A 15,876-nucleotide genomic window follows, 5' to 3' on the forward strand; every position below is an offset into this window, starting at 1 on the left:
GTGTGTGTGTGTGTGTGTGTGTGTGTGTGTGTGTGTGTGTGTGTGTGTGTGTGTGTGTGTGTGTGTGTGTGTGTGTGTGTGTGTGTGTGTGTGTGTGTGTGTATTGCGAGCTCTGCCTTGCGTTGCCGGCACTCTGGATTGTTTAAACTCTCAGGTGGATCACTCCTCCACCCTGGCCCAGAGGAGGGAGGAGAAAAGGGAGGGTTAAGGAAGGGGGAGGTGGACTTGGTAACGCTATGTAAACTCTTACTGCACTCATTCCTCCTCCTTTATATCATAGGCGTGTCTTTCTCTTGGTGTCTTAAAATTTAAGGAAGATGAGACAAAGACAAAAACGTATTTGTAAGTCTATTTTCAAAGCATATCATTCAAAAAGTAACAATTTGACTACTAATAAAACTCACTAGAATAAAAAAAACAAAAGATTGCTGTTCATTCTCACAATGCTGAATTTAGCTTTCAAGTAGCATCCTCTAATTTACCAGAAGGGACTTTTCACTGTCATGAAGTGATGAAAATGATTTATTCAGTGCACAAGACAACAAAAAAATCCTAAAGCAAAGACTTGAAAAGAGTTTTTAATTGCCCAGACGAAGTTGATTTGAATGGGTTTGTGTCACTTTTGCCACAGGCAGTGATATTTAGACCCTATGTACACGACAACATTAGAAGTGAAAACGCATCGTTTTTGCACTTTTTTTTAGAAAATGTTCTCTTCATAATAGTAATTGCTAGTGTTTTTTACATAATGTGAAAGGGGTTAAACGTTAAGAGTTTCAGAATGGCCGTTTCTTTTCATGGCTGGCTTCTGTTACACAACCTACTGGGCCCTATTTGAATTATACTGTATCTCATGTCCAAGTCCAGTTTTGTTCTTTCAACAGCAGAAAGTCAGTGCATAAAGTCTGATTGGTGGTTGAAAGGGGATGTGTTTTCATGTGAAATCTAATAAATCAGTCACATTATCATCTCTCACTCTCTGAGATTTGACTTGCACTGTGTCATAATCCCAACAAGTCAATATTGTGCAGCAGGTGTAATCCTAACACTGCAATTTGAGGCCAAGCCATAGTGACAGTGACAGCAGGAGCTCAGGATGATTAGAGCATCTCTGTGGGAAACTCACATTTTTTTGGTGTGCGACAGTTCTTTTGATTTATAATAGGTAAAGTCCACAAAATCATCTTAATTATAATTCTGACTAATTTAGTCCTCAAAATCTGAAATTTCAAGTCACAATGTTTCCATTGTCAATGTGTAAATGTTTACAGTTCTGTTCAGGACACCCAAACACTGCTCTGACTGCACTTTTATCAGCTCCGAAGGACGTCTTTAAAACAACATTCTTTAAACTGTAAATGCACAATATTACTACCCTTTAATCTAAAACTGTGTCATTGGCTGGAAATATTGTCTTAGTTCTTAGTATTGTTGACTCATTCACTCAGACCATCATATCAGTCCTGTAAAAGTTTGCCTATTTTATAACCAGGAGCTACAATAAGCAGACATGTGAACTTTGTTCGCATTTGAATGGTTTAGTTGTTGTTTGATTAATAATTTAAACCAGTATGTTGATGAGCCAGTGGTGTATGGTGGATATAGTCCAGTTCAACCCACAGTATTTTTTTTTCTCAAACTCACCAGCAACAATAATTTGCAGTCTTTGATAAAGTACAGTTTTATCTGCTTGATAAATGTATAAATTAAATATTTGAACAAGGACTTGTGAAAAGGCTCAGTGGACTTTGTGTTTCATCCTCATTCACTCTAGAGTTGGAAGCGGAGACGAGGAGGTCGTCTGTCTCCAGCACCGGTGCACTCCACACTCACAGTGCAGCATCACGCACGGCAGTCTGCTGTGTCTCCACCAAAATGTCTCCTTCCCTCTCCGACACTCTGACACACACCCTGGCCGTCACAACCATGGGGACTGTTTTGTGGTCCAGCAGTGAGCTCGGGTGGATCCCATGATGTTGCTCTCCTCTGGCCTCCACCTTCAGGTCAGATCTCTTCTTCTCCACCTCTGCAGTCACAGATCTCTCTGTGGCTGTCACACTATTTACAGCAGATCACTAGCTTTTTCTTTTAGTGAAGCCACGACCGTTACCCACACATAAGATCATTTTCCTGACCTCCACCTCCCCCATGACTGTTTCGCTCTCTGTTAAATTCCTTTTCCTCGTCTTTTCAGTCAGGATTTAGCATCAAATGCTGTGTGATCAATAGGCTGATTGAGATGCAAAAATATTGAAGAAGCACTTTGTATTGACCGTTTATGGTACAAAGTGGGCGTGTTGAGGGTGGGATCTGAACTGCACAACCTTCCAAGTGGACTGGGATCTATAAAAGGAAAGTGCGTGCAGAAAGTCCGTACGCACAGTTTTACTGATCCCAATTTTTTGGGACGCGCGCCGTTTTCAGCTTTGTCCGCATTGTTAGTACATTTTTAGTAGGAATCCTACGCAACCTTTTTAATAGATGAGGCCCCTGCTCTTCAGTGTCAGGTGCCATCTCTGGCAACTGACACAGCTGCACCGAATCTGCCTGGAAACACACACTGGTCCTTCAATAATTCTCCATTAAGGCGTGACGTGCGGAATTTAGACGCACGGAATCAGCATGAGAATGTGTGCAATTTATACTACACGCGGTTCCCGCTCCCAAACTGCAGGGGGCAGTGCAACGCAAACACACTTCCACCGCAGTATTCAATTATAGCAGAGGGTTAGAAGTAGACTCCTTCTCTTCGACACCAGCAGGTGATCCTGCAAGTGGAAACGGAGCGGAGAAGGCAGCTATTGTTTCAAATGAAATTTTCCCTCTGTTGAAGTCTGACACTGAAGCAAATTGGCATCTATGAGTCAAATCTCTACAGTCTTTAAAACCAAGTCTTCAGTCCTCCTATTCAGCTCCTACGACTCCGTCTGTGTAGTCAGAAATATTCGGAGGCGCGCAGAGAGGTGACATCCGCGTGAACAGGGGTCGGAGGGGCGTGGCGGCTGAAAGACGTAATTCGGCCGCACGGAGCCATGCTGAGTAGTGATGAAAAACCCGACTCCTTAAACTGACTCAAGGTTTTTTGAATCGTTCATCCAAGTGAACTGGTTGTCCGAGTCTTTTGAGTCATTTGATTAAGTTGGAAATGCACGCCATTTCCACCCACTCCAGGACTTGGAGGCTCAGCTGAACTGCGTCACAAACCAGAGGGGAGCATCATGTAATATGCTGAAATACTTTTGAGGGAAATAAACAATTACACACTAGTTTTTAGTGGGACTGATCTCTTTATTCTTGATTATTTGTGTTGTTTTTGAGGTTTATTTGAACAGGTCACGCAGTCAAAAGATTTGGGCTGCACATGCTCGACTGCAGTGGGGCCGCAGCGGAGGCAGTCACACAATATTTATATTATATATCATTTATATTATTATTTATATCCTATTGACTATTATTCTGCCGCCGCGCTACATCTCCTGCAATCTTTAACCGATTTGAACTGTTCGGATATCAAAACGTGCAGCCTGTTCATGAGATGACTGCTGTGTTGTATGCTTTTTGTATCTTTAATAAATTTCCAAATAAATCCACAAAAACTATGAAGAAATGTCCCATACAAAGCGGATGGGAGAGGCACCTCATTAAGATCAAAGCAAAGTCAAACAAACATCATCAAAGCAACATGAACGCAACATCAAAGCAAGGAAATTAAAGCAAGGAGATCACAGGCGATAATACAAAGAGCTCATTTTCTGTCAGTACACATTGTGTTTCGGGTGTTTTCATATTTTGGGAGGTTATTATCAAGTGATTGACTCCGAAGCTCTGTTCTGCACTGCCATTTTGCTTTTGCTTGGACATCAATAATCTTGCGGTCTTTCAAAGTGTAAACAGAAGAAGGAAAAGCCCTAGTTGTTAATATTTTGTGGAGTCCACAGGTTTTTCTCACTGTTGTCGCTGCTCGACATCTCTAATAGGCCTCATTCACCCCAGGGCAACCCCCATCAGTATGTTTGCCACCCCACAGTGTTCACAAATGATTTCAACACAACAGCCCCGGCAGGTAGGTCCACCTGCTGTGCTCTACACCAATGACTGCTTTCATATGTCACAGTCACTGTTTCTCAATGCTTTAGATACTTGATGTTATGCAGAGCTTTGTTTCATGTCTAAACCTTCTCTTTGAGGATCACAGCTAATCAGCAATCAGCAATTTCATTTATTCTAGGAAATCATTAAGAGAAAAACCCTCTCTCACTGATACTTCATTTTTTCAAATGTTCCTGTGTGGCTTTCTGAAATCACATTATCCCGAAACAGTCTGAACATTTCTTATAAGGCATGCTTGCCTGTTTGCTTACTTATCACCAGTTCTGCAACCTTTTTTAAACTGTCAATGTGGCCTTCGGAGTCGACGTGCTCACTTGGCTCCCATCTTCATGAATTTTTTAAATTATTATCTCCAGAGAAACTGTTTGTTATTGATTACAGTTAGTAGTTACTTCTTTAAAATGTAGTAGAGACATTTGATCGGGGACTGAAATCAAAACAGAACCAAGTATTTGGGAAAGTAACAAGTGCACTTAATTTAACTGTGTTATTGCTGAGTGAGCATTGATTCAGTTATTTGAGGTAAGATGCTCTATAATCTTTAGTTTTCTATAAAGTAATGAAGTATTAGCAACAAGCAGCATACAACTGTAGGGATATCCTACCTCATAATAATCACTAGGTACCATTTATGTAGTGCAGTCCACCCACGGGGTACCATTTATGTTGTGTTTTGGCAGTTTGGCTATCGATAATGATTAATAGTTATCTAAGATAGTTATTAATTATGTTATTGAAATTTGATCTGAATCAGATACCTCGGGAGCACCACCTGTTTAACAGGAAATGATAGCCAATTTAGTTCTATCAGTCTCATAAGATATGCTAAACAATTAATTAGGAATTTGAATTAATAATTAAATTAATTACAATTACCAGAATTAACTGTAAAGCTTGAAGTATTTTGGAGTTCTTGACACAGAGGAGTTCGACATTTCATTCACCTTTGTGCACATTAATAAAACAGCAAATATGATTCCAAAAATTCTATTTATTTACAACGAAAACAACTAAAACACAGATTCTAACTACCTATATAAAGCTTGGTGTGTGTAGGTGTGTGTGCGTGTGTAGAGAGAGAAAGAGAGAGTGAGGCGGAGGGAGTGTGTGTGTGATGTATGATGAAACTACAAAACAAGATGGTGGATCACAAACTACATTCCAAATGGTGGTTCTCAGAGAGCAGGAAGTCTGTCCCTGGTCTCCACCAGGTGTTGGAGAACAACAGAACATTGAAGCTAGTCTTTAGTGTTGCTTCTATACATTCGTCCCCTTCCTTTGCGTCCTCAGTACTGCTTGCCACTCAAGATGTTATAGCCAGCAGAACAAGCAATTTTTATGTCGCAAAATAGGTGTTTCACAGTGGAAGAAAGATGGCACATGAAAAAATAGTATTATTTACATATGTAATGAGCTAAAGAATTCCTGTGAGAAAAAGCGACACAGAGCAACAGTTCCTCAAAATGGGATTTAAAAAACCCCAAAACAAAACCCTGCTTTGTATCAAGAGGTAATTGTTCCTGACACCTCATGTCAACTATTGTCTCGGTCCTCAATAGTAGTGCAAACATTTCATGTGGACTTTTAAGAAATTGAGTTTCCCACCCCTGACACACAGGTTGCTTGAATCATTTTTTGTGGCGTGAATGAATCTGACTTTGCTTTCGTCTTGTTCAGGCTAAGAAGACTCCTCTGCGGCCCGAATTCACACTCTCACTCCTTAACCTGGGACGGCCCAGCATGAGAGTGGGTGGCAGAGGAAAAGTAAGCAAACATCATTCCTGATGAAGGTAACAGATTTGACAAGAATGGACATCTCTAACGGCCCTTTGCCTCTTCCCACCAGCGTCCAGGCATGGACATGGGTACAGAGAAGGGCGCCCCGCAGCGCGCCCAACAGATGCAGAGGAAAGAGCCATGGAAGAACATAACCAGTGTGCCACTCAACAACGGCATTGAGCTCAAGAAGGCGGAGACGGTCTGGAAGCTCCCCACTGTAAAGGAGATTACCCACAACCATGTGGCGGCGGCGGTGCTGGACAACGACCTGGAGAATCTGAAGACCCAGGAATTGTTGGGACAGGTCCGCAGTATCCTTAACAAGCTGACCCCAGAGATGTTCCAAAGGTTGATGAAACGGATGACGGCGCTCCCCATTGACACCGAGGAGAGGTTGAGAGGCGTCATCGACCTCATCTTTGAGAAGGCTATCTCTGAGCCAAGCTTCTCCGAGGTCTACGCCAAAATGTGCCACTGCCTTACTGAGGTGAGGGACGCCTGGGTCATCACAGATGTGGTTCATCAGATTGAAATTCAATATTTTGGCTCAAAGTGTTGAGTTTGAAACTTGGCATAAATGAATTGAGTATCTTATACGGTGCAGTTGGGCTCCAGTGATGGCCTCTAGTTAGAGCCACGTGTCTGTGCCACTGATGGAAGTGATGGGATGAGGACCTGAGGAGCGTCTTTGACCCAAATAAACTTTGCTCCCTTTATTGTCTTATTAGTTTCTCACATACGTTTTCTCTGCTCGTTCCAGCTTAAAGTCCAAGCCCAGGATAAATCGGGAGCCAATGTGAATTTCAGCACGCTGCTACTGAACAGATGCCACAAGGAGTTTGAGAAGGACATGGATGATAATGAGATCATTGAGAAGAAGCAGAAAGAGCTGGAAGCTGCTTCAGGGGTAAAGTTCTGAGTCATGAAATGTTGAATCCTGTACAATGACATGAAAGTACAATTATTTAAACTTTTGAGTTCAGAAAATACCTTTTTACTCAGATTACAGATGCAGGTTGTGATGTTGGACTTGTAAACCTCCAACAGTGTTTCTCATCTTCCCTCTTTCTTGTATAATTTCCCCCGACAGGATGAAGAGAAGCAGCTGCTCAGCAAGGCGCTGACAGACGCTAAAGACAAGGCCCGGAGACGCTCGCTGGGAAACATCAAGTTCATTGGCGAGTTGTTCAAGGTCCAGATGCTCACAGAGGACATCATGCACGACTGTGTAGTGAAGCTCCTGAATAAGCATGACGAGGAATCCCTGGAGTGCCTCTGTAGACTGCTGTCCACTATGGGGAAGGACCTCGACTTCAAGAAGTCCAAAGTACGCCACGCTTGCACAGTCACAGTCCCCATGTAGAAAATCCACTGGAGGACTAGTAAACTCCATCGTGGGATATCAATGCTGTAATATGTATATATCACATGTTGATATTGTGCAGCTCGAACTTGTTTTTTAGGGTTTTTTGCATGATCATCTAGAGCAGGGGTGTTAAACATATGAGCCAGACCAGTAAAAAAGTATCACAATTACCTTAAAATTAAAACTTTAAAGTTTTTCTTTGTTGCGGCACCGAGTATACGTGATGAAAATGTTGTTATTTTCACAAAACCAAACAATTTCTACCCAAAATAACTACAATCTCAACATAAAGCCAATTTTATTGAAACCTTCTGGTGCAAAATACATTGAAATGTCCTGAAAACCACTCGTATAGTTGCTGCATTATGCATGTTTTTACAACTCACCGATTAATGAAGTGGATTATTTGGGACTATGGAGGATGGTAACGGATGTGTGCTGAGTTCAGAGCTCTAAAACTGTTATTTTCCTCTTCACATTGGAATTATGATCATCCTCAGTATCCTGTCTTTTTCACTTGGTAATCGGACCACTTCTTATTTGTACTGCAGGGTTTGTACCAAACAACTGCTACACATTTAACCTTTTTCAGAAACACGTCTTTCGCGCTTTCACAGACTTTGTATTACGTGATTCTGACTTCCTTTATGTGATATTTTCAGCTCTGTATGGACCAGTATTTCCAGCATATGGAGAAGATCATCAAGGAGAAGAAGATCTCTTCCAGGATCCGCTTCATGCTACAAGATGTTCTGGAGCTGCGGCAGGTAAATCCACTGACAAACACGAGAGAAGCATCTTACTTTATGGGACTTTTCAAGTGTCATTGTGAAGACTTTAAGAGCAAAAGGTGTTGAGCTGAAAAAGCCTGCCAGTTCACAAACCGGGCAAGAACCCCAAAGTTCTGGATAATTCCCTTTTGATGCCGGATGCTGAAAATGGATGACCTGGCAGTCAATAGCAGATCATTTTCTTTTGATTTGAACTGTGATGCTGTTTGAAGAATATAAGAGACTGAAATCATCAGCAAAATTTCACATATCCATTGACAATCCATATTTTTCTGATAGTTGTGTTTTGGTTTTTTAAAAACAAGATTTTCTTGAAAAGCGATGTCACACCCACCCTTTCAATATACTTTGTAATATTTTGTCTTACTCCTTACTACTTCATTATTTCTTTCATTTTCCCAATATTTAAATGCAATTTTTGTATTTTTATGTGAAAACAGGAAACTTAAAATGAAACAGTAGTACTAATATATATTTCTTTTAAATGATATCTATATCTATATATCTATATAAATATATCTATATCTATGTCTATATCTATATATTTATCTATATCTATATCTATACATATATATCTATGTATATCTATAGATATATATAGATATATATAGATATATATAGATATAAATATATAGATATATGTAATTGTTTTTTTTAAGTCTTAATCGGTTAAACTTCAAATGTTAATATCCAAACATCAAAAGGCAAGGCAATTCTACATTTTCTTGTTATCTGGATTTTGTGTTCTTGTTATGATCTCGCTGCTCACCTTCTCCACCCCACCTCAGAACAACTGGGTGCCCCGGAGAGGCGACCAGGGTCCGAAGACGATCGCCCAGATCCACAAACAGGCTGAGCTGGAGGACCACAGGGAGCAGATGAAGGTCCAGCAGGCCCTCATCTCCAAGGAGGAGTATGGTGGAGGCCCTGGCCGGATGGGCTGGCGAGGACCTGGAGTGCTTATCTCCAAGAACCGACCCATCAACGCCTCTCGCCATAGCACCAGTGCAAAACCAGCAGATTCTGGTAGGTTGTTGTCCTCTCATGATTTTCTTCACAAACTCAGAATCCGGTCGTGTGAAACTCATCTTGTCATGATGTTTTTTTTTCCCCTCATGCTCCGATTCAGGCAGCCGTCCAGCCACCAGCACTCTGAACCGATTCTCAGCCTTGCAGCATTTGTCGAACTCACGGAGTTCTTTGATGGACTCAGACAGAAAGATTCCTCAGAGGTGAGCGACAGCCAACTCCCGTCGACACCAACTAAACCAACACAGTCTTTTTTTTTGTTTTGTTTTGTTTCTTCCCCTTTCTAACCCCGTGCTGCTGCTGTTTTGACTCCAGAAACTGCTGGAGTCGAGAGCACTGTGACCGCTTGGACCGCCAGGCCCGTGGAGGAGGCGAGCGCTCCGAGCGACAGCATGACTGGGACCGAAACCGGCTCCAGGTCACCAAGTGCAGTTTCAGCCGGGAGAATGAGGAGCGGAACCATGAGAAAGAGCAGCATGGTGCGGCCGATCCCGTTGACCCGGTGGCGAGAATGACCGAGGACCATGGCCGCCGAGAGCAGGCCAGGAGCAAAGAGAGTGGTGGGTGAAGAGCAGAGAGAAATCTGAATTATTCATGTCTAGTTTCTTAGGATCAGTGAGTATCCACTGAAGCAAAATATCCCACACAAGATAGTAATTAATTTGATATTAACAATGGCGAATACACAGAAAATGGAAGTTGCAATTGTAGTTATCGTCAATCTACTCGTTCAAGAGTTGTAGTAACTACAAGACTGTAGTTTGCAGGTGCAGTTGCAGCATTTCAGAAAAGTTGCGTCCACCCCCCCCGTTTTCCAGTTGGAGCATTTTCTAAAAGTATTTCCAGTGGCACTGAGCACCATTTTTGTGTAAATGCAGCCTTATTCTAAAGAGTCTAAAGATGGAGCTTTGGGAGTTTGAGTCTTATTCAAGGAATCTGGGTTTAGTTTAGAGTCCAGGTCTGTTTTGAAGAGTTCGTCAAGAAATCAGTTGATTTCACATTGAATTCCCCATGAAGTCTTAATGAGATCAAGATCTCTCTCGGATAAGAGACAAAGTGCAAAGTCACAATTAAAGACAAAGTAAAACCCACAAATCACTGAATCTAGTTCAGTCCCAATCACTAATTTGAAACAGAAATGAGCTTGATGCCGGCCATGTCGTTCTTTTCATTTCCACTGAACGTTTGTTTTCTTTATGTGTGAACAGTGAAGCGGGAGACGCCATCCACGCCTCCACCTCCCCTTGCCCCCACCCCCGCTCCCACCCCCACCGACAGCCCCACCCCCACCAAGCCGGCCTTGTCCGAGGAGGCGTTGGTGAAGAAGTCCAAAGCCATCATCGAGGAGTACCTCCACCTCAACGACATGAAGGTACACGATGGCCTCAAACCACCTCTAAACTAGCGGCTGTCTGCTGTCTGAGCCACGTAATCACTCACAGAACTGAGACACTGTGTACAGATGGTTGATGCTTCATGACCGTGTGTCTTTGTGTGGTTCCCTTAACAGGAGGCTCTGCAGTGCGTTCGGGAGCTGAACAGCACGGAGCTGCTCTTCGTGTTTGTACGAGACGGGCTGGAGTTGACTCTGGAGCGCAGGGCCATCGCCCGGGAGCGCATGGGCCTGCTGCTGCACCAGCTCCTCAAGACCAGCGTCCTGCCCACACAGCAGTACTACAAAGGGTCAGTGCACAGCCCCGCCTCTACCTCCTATTTCACCCACACGTCTTCTCTAAACAACACTGCCGCCTGACATTTCTGTATATTTACATCTTCATTTTGAAGGCAGCTGAATTTACATTGCAGGTCTTTGTTTATGACCTGAACATTAGCACTGCAACAAACAAAGTTCAATTAAATCAATGACATTTCTAATATATTCCTATACATTTCACATTTTATGACGGTATTGTTAATGAGTCTTTGGTTTCACAAACATGTGCTTTCATGCAGAGTAATTATACAGACTAAGGCATGTGAAAAGCCTGATTCCTCCTCCTCCTCCTTTCACCTTTAAATTAGCTCTGAAGGCAACTTCTTGTTTGTGTGCTCAGGCTTCAGGTGATCCTGGAGGTGGCTGAAGACATGGCCATAGACATCCCCCACTTCTGGCTCTACCTGGCAGAGCAGACCACGCCCATGCTGCAAGAGGGGGGCATCCCAATGGGAAATCTATTCAGGTCAGGTCCTCACAGTGCAGTGAAACACACACACACATGCACACGCTGGTTTGAAGGACATTTTTTGGCTGGTTTGGGGTTGAACTCATGCTGAGCTCTTTGGTCTGCAGGGAGATTTCAAAGCCTTTGATCCCTCTGGGCAAAGCTGGAGTTCTGCTGGCCCACATCCTCAATGTACTCTGCAAAGGAATGGTGAGCGCTGCTTTTAGAAATGATAATCTCATGTTCCAATGAGAATTGAACCTGTTCATGATGTACAGACACTGTGTCCCTTCAGTCATCCCTTTGTCTCACCAAACAGAGCCATGAAAAGGCGGGGACTATGTGGAGGGAGGCGGGCCTCCAGTGGAAAGACTTCCTTCCCGAGGACGTTGATGTCCACAAGTTTGTGACGGAACAGGTGAGTAGAAAGTGTTTGGATTTTACCGCCGGAGTCTCAGACTTATTTCACTACCAGCTCACTTTGATCTCATCAAATTACAGCAAAATAACTCACAGCTCTGCGTTTTTCACTTTATATCTATGCAGTTAAGTATGAGTGCGTTCTTATAATGTTGACATTTATTCAACCTGAAATTTCTTTGACAAAAAGTGTCATCTGAAACCTTCTTTGACAATGAAACGGTAGCAGTTAAAATACTTGTAACAAATCTCTAGTTAAAAGTCACATAATCTCCAAAATCAAACTCATTATTTGCTACTACCAGGGCATGAATGTTTTATCGAGTTCATTATAGCAAGTTTCCTCCAGGTCCAGAAATATATATATGAAAAACAAAAAATTGTATTGGTCAATGTGGTCAAACAAACCGTTTTCACTGCAGCATCGTCCTTCAACTGACCGTTTGCTTCTTTGTGTTTAAGTTGTGCAAAAGTGAAAATTTGTCAAATTTTAAAATGGAATCAAAGAAAACATTTTGGAGTAGTCCACAAGTTATTTATTAATAAGCGGTCCAGACACTCTCTTGAGAATATTTTCTTTTGCTGGTATTATTATTGTTAATCTAATTTAAAGTCTGAACTACAAGGGACAAATTAAAAATTACTGCACATTCCACACCTTGTAATGAATAGTAATGTAATGTTGGACATTTTAAATGTAATTGTGCAAATCACTTAAAATTGTTTCATATTGCATGTTTAAGTAATTAAGTAATATCTTACAGTCCTAACTCTTTCTTTTTTTTAAGCAGCTGCAGTAAAATTGTATTCAACACTTAATGATAAACTATACAATAACGACATCACATGTGTTACAAACTGTGGGTGGGATTCATTCGGTTCTAGATGTTTATGGACAAAATATCCACATAATTTCAGCTTAAACTGTAGAAAGTCTTTAGTGCAACTTGTTTATTTTAACTCCACAAGTTCATTCATAGTGGTTTTTTTTTTTTCAAAAGTTTGAACTGTAAATTAAACATAGAAATTGAAAAGACGTTAAAGTGGTGGAGAGGGACTGATGCACGGGTCGTCAGAGGAGCTGATGGTGCTGCTGCTGCTCTGTGTGTGCAGAATGTGGAGTTCACGCTGGGCGACGAGACAGAGAAGAGTCTGACGAAGGAGTTGAGCACCGCAGAGCTGACAGAACAGCTGGAGAAACTCCTCCAGAACAAGGCCGACAACCTTAAGATCATCGACTTGGTGGAGGTTCGTTTCAGTGCTATTTAGATCACGAGTATTCCCGGAGTTATTCACTTTTCTACAACATTCGTTAGCTTGTCACGCTCCCTCATGTGCTGTTCAATGGAGTTTCTAAACTTAATTAACAGTCCGATGGCGGATTCGCTTTTTAAACGATACTGAAGTTCCATAAGTCAATAGTTGGTGCTCACAGGTTATTTTGATCTGTTTGTTTTGATCAGACTTTATTGAAATCAGATATATGAAATGGCTCCTGACCTAAACTGCAAACCTAAACTTTGCAGTTTTCTATATATAAATTCTATCTACCTCTGAAGAGCCAGAGCCACTGAAATCATAACTGAATGAGGAGTTCTAAAAAACTAAATGCTGAATTAGGAACATTCACGGACTGGTTTGTTTAGTTTAGTTTAGTTTAGTTTAGTTTAGTTTAGTTTAGTTTAGTTTAGTTTAGTTCATGTGTTAACTTACATATCCAACATTGTTTCCTGACCTAGGAGCAGGTGGTGGTCCCGCCAGAGCCTGAGCCCGCCCCAGCCCAGGAGCCTCAGCATCCTGCCGCCTCTCCTCCTGCCCTAGAGGAGGCGGACCTGAGCAGGGAGGACAAGGAGGTCAAGCTGGACAAGCTGGATGCAGAGAACATCCAGCCAGACTCGCCCCAGTCGTCCGCCAATGACAAGAAGTTCCAGTACAAAAAGGGTGGGTCCCTGAACCTTGACACATTTCAAAACAACAATCTTATATCCTTCACACTCCTCAGTTAGCAGTTTGTCATTCATGTGCGCATCAGTCAAGCCAAAAAGTCTGAAAAGTCTTGTTATGTCCTTTTTTACAAGAACAATGGAATCCAGTCGACCCAGAGGAGATGGAGAAACACGAGTTTCATCTGAATCTGCCGGCCATCACTAATGTCGTCCGAGATAAGGTGCAAACACCACACACACCAGACATCAGACTCAAGATGTTACAGCCAGCAGAACGAGCAATTATTATTTCGCAAAAAAAGGTGTTTCACAGTGGAAGAAAGATGGCACATGAAAAAAATAGTATTATATACATATGTAATGAGCTAAAGAATTCCTGTGAGAAAAAGCGACACAGAGCAACAGTACCTCAAAATGGTATTTAAAAAAACCCAAACAAAACCCTGCTTTGTATCAAGAGGTAATTGTTCCTGACAACTCATGTCAACTATTGTCTTGGTCCTCAATAGTAGTGCTGACTTTTCATGTGGACTTTTAAGAAATTGAGTTTCCCACCCCTGACACACAGGTTGCTTGAAGTATTTTTTGTGGCGTGAATGAATCTGACTCTGCTTTCGTCTTGTTCAGGCTAAGAAGACTCCTCTGCGGCAGCTTGACCTGAGTCGCCGAGCAGGATTGAACTGTAGATCCAACTACACACCCTTACTCGTTAAGCTGGGACGGCCCAGCATGAGAGTGGGTTGCAGAGGACCAGTAAGCAAACATCATTCCTGATGAAGGTAACAGATTTTACAAGAATGGACATCTCTAATGGCCCTTTGCCTCTTCCCACCAGCGTCCAGGCATGGACATGGGTACAGAGAAGGGCGCCCCGCAGTGCTCCCAACAGATGCAGAGGAAAGAGCCATGGAAGAACATAACCAGTGTGCCACTCAACAACGGCATTGAGCTCAAGAAGGCGGAGACGGTCTGGAAGCTCCCCACTGTAAAGGAGATTACCCACAACCATGTGGCGGCGGTGCTGGACAATGACCTGGAGAATCTGAAGACCCAGGAACTGTTGGGACAGGTCCACAGTATCCTTAACAAGCTGACCCCGGAGATGTTCCAAAGGTTGATGAAACGGATGACGGCGCTCCCCATTGACACCGAGGAGAGGTTGAGAGGCGTCATCGACCTCATCTTTGAGAAGGCCATCTCTGAGCCAAGCTTCTCCGAGGTCTACGCCAAAATGTGCCACTGCCTTACTGAGGTGAGGGACGCCTTGGTCATCACAGATGTGGTTCATCAGATTGAAATTCAATATTTTGGCTCAAAGCGTTGTGTTTGAAACTTGGCATAAATGAATTGAGTATCTTATACGGTGCAGTTGGGCTCCAGTAATGGCCTCTAGTTAGAGCCACGTGTCTATGCCACTGATGGAAGTGATGGGATGAGGACCTGAGGAGCTTCTTTGACCCAAATAAACTTTGCTCCCTTTATTGTCTTATTAGTTTCTCACATACGTTTTCTCTGCTCGTTCCAGCTTAAAGTCCAAGCCCAGGATAAATCGGGAGCCAATGTGAATTTCCGCACGCTGCTACTGAACAGATGCCAGAAGGAGTTTGAGAAGGACATGGATGATAATGAGATCATTGAGAAGAAGCAGAAAGAGCTGGAAGCTACTTCAGGGGTAAAGTTCTGAGTCATGAAATGTTGAATCCTGTACAATGACATGAAAGTACAGTCATTTAAACTTTTGAGTTCAGAAAATACCTTTTTACTCAGATAACAGATGCAGGTTGTGATGTTGGACTTGTAAACCTCCAACAGTGTTTCTCATCCTCCCTCTTTCTTGTGTAATTTCCCCCGACAGGATGAAGAGAAGCAGCTGCTCAGCAAGGCGCTGACAGACGCTAAAGACAAGGCCCAGAGACGCTCGCTGGGAAACATCAAGTTCATTGGCGAGTTATTCAAGGTCAAGATGCTTGCAGAGGGCGTCATGCACAAATGTGTAGTGAAGCTCCTGAATAAGCATGACGAGGAATCCCTGGAGTGCCTCTGTAGACTGCTGTCAACTATCGGGAAGGACCTCGACTTCAAGAAGTCCAAAGTACGCCACGCTTGCACAGTCACAGTCCCCATGTAGAAAATCCACTGGAGGACTAGTAAACTCCATAGTGGGATATCAATGCTGTAATATGTATATTTCACATGTTGATATTGTGCAGCTCAAACTTGTTTTTTAGGGTTTTTTGCATGATCTTCTAGAGCAGGGGTGTTAAACATATGAG

The 15,876-nt window shown here is 42.6% G+C and overlaps 1 protein-coding gene across 1 annotated transcript in view; it reads left to right on the forward strand.

Moving 5' to 3' along the window:
• LOC308124343 (uncharacterized protein) overlaps positions 1 to 15,876 on the forward strand; it is a gene marked incomplete at both ends in the record, with an annotated part of 29,027 nt that overhangs the window by 669 nt on the left and 12,482 nt on the right. The window contains 20 exons of the mRNA XM_080487264.1: positions 5,788 to 5,856; positions 5,957 to 6,376; positions 6,650 to 6,796; positions 6,980 to 7,216; positions 7,918 to 8,022; positions 8,835 to 9,072; positions 9,176 to 9,278; positions 9,391 to 9,635; positions 10,284 to 10,447; positions 10,586 to 10,758; positions 11,130 to 11,255; positions 11,366 to 11,447; positions 11,557 to 11,655; positions 12,771 to 12,905; positions 13,397 to 13,598; positions 13,736 to 13,824; positions 14,231 to 14,338; positions 14,439 to 14,855; positions 15,129 to 15,275; positions 15,459 to 15,695. Coding sequence (XP_080343390.1) covers positions 5,788 to 5,856; positions 5,957 to 6,376; positions 6,650 to 6,796; positions 6,980 to 7,216; positions 7,918 to 8,022; positions 8,835 to 9,072; positions 9,176 to 9,278; positions 9,391 to 9,635; positions 10,284 to 10,447; positions 10,586 to 10,758; positions 11,130 to 11,255; positions 11,366 to 11,447; positions 11,557 to 11,655; positions 12,771 to 12,905; positions 13,397 to 13,598; positions 13,736 to 13,824; positions 14,231 to 14,338; positions 14,439 to 14,855; positions 15,129 to 15,275; positions 15,459 to 15,695 — 3,543 coding nt within the window. The remainder of the gene's footprint in view (positions 1 to 5,787; positions 5,857 to 5,956; positions 6,377 to 6,649; positions 6,797 to 6,979; positions 7,217 to 7,917; positions 8,023 to 8,834; positions 9,073 to 9,175; positions 9,279 to 9,390; positions 9,636 to 10,283; positions 10,448 to 10,585; positions 10,759 to 11,129; positions 11,256 to 11,365; positions 11,448 to 11,556; positions 11,656 to 12,770; positions 12,906 to 13,396; positions 13,599 to 13,735; positions 13,825 to 14,230; positions 14,339 to 14,438; positions 14,856 to 15,128; positions 15,276 to 15,458; positions 15,696 to 15,876) is intronic.

This window comes from Lipophrys pholis (genome assembly GCF_963383615.2).
Source record: "Lipophrys pholis genome assembly, chromosome: 19".
Lineage (NCBI taxonomy): Eukaryota > Metazoa > Chordata > Actinopteri > Blenniiformes > Blenniidae > Lipophrys > Lipophrys pholis.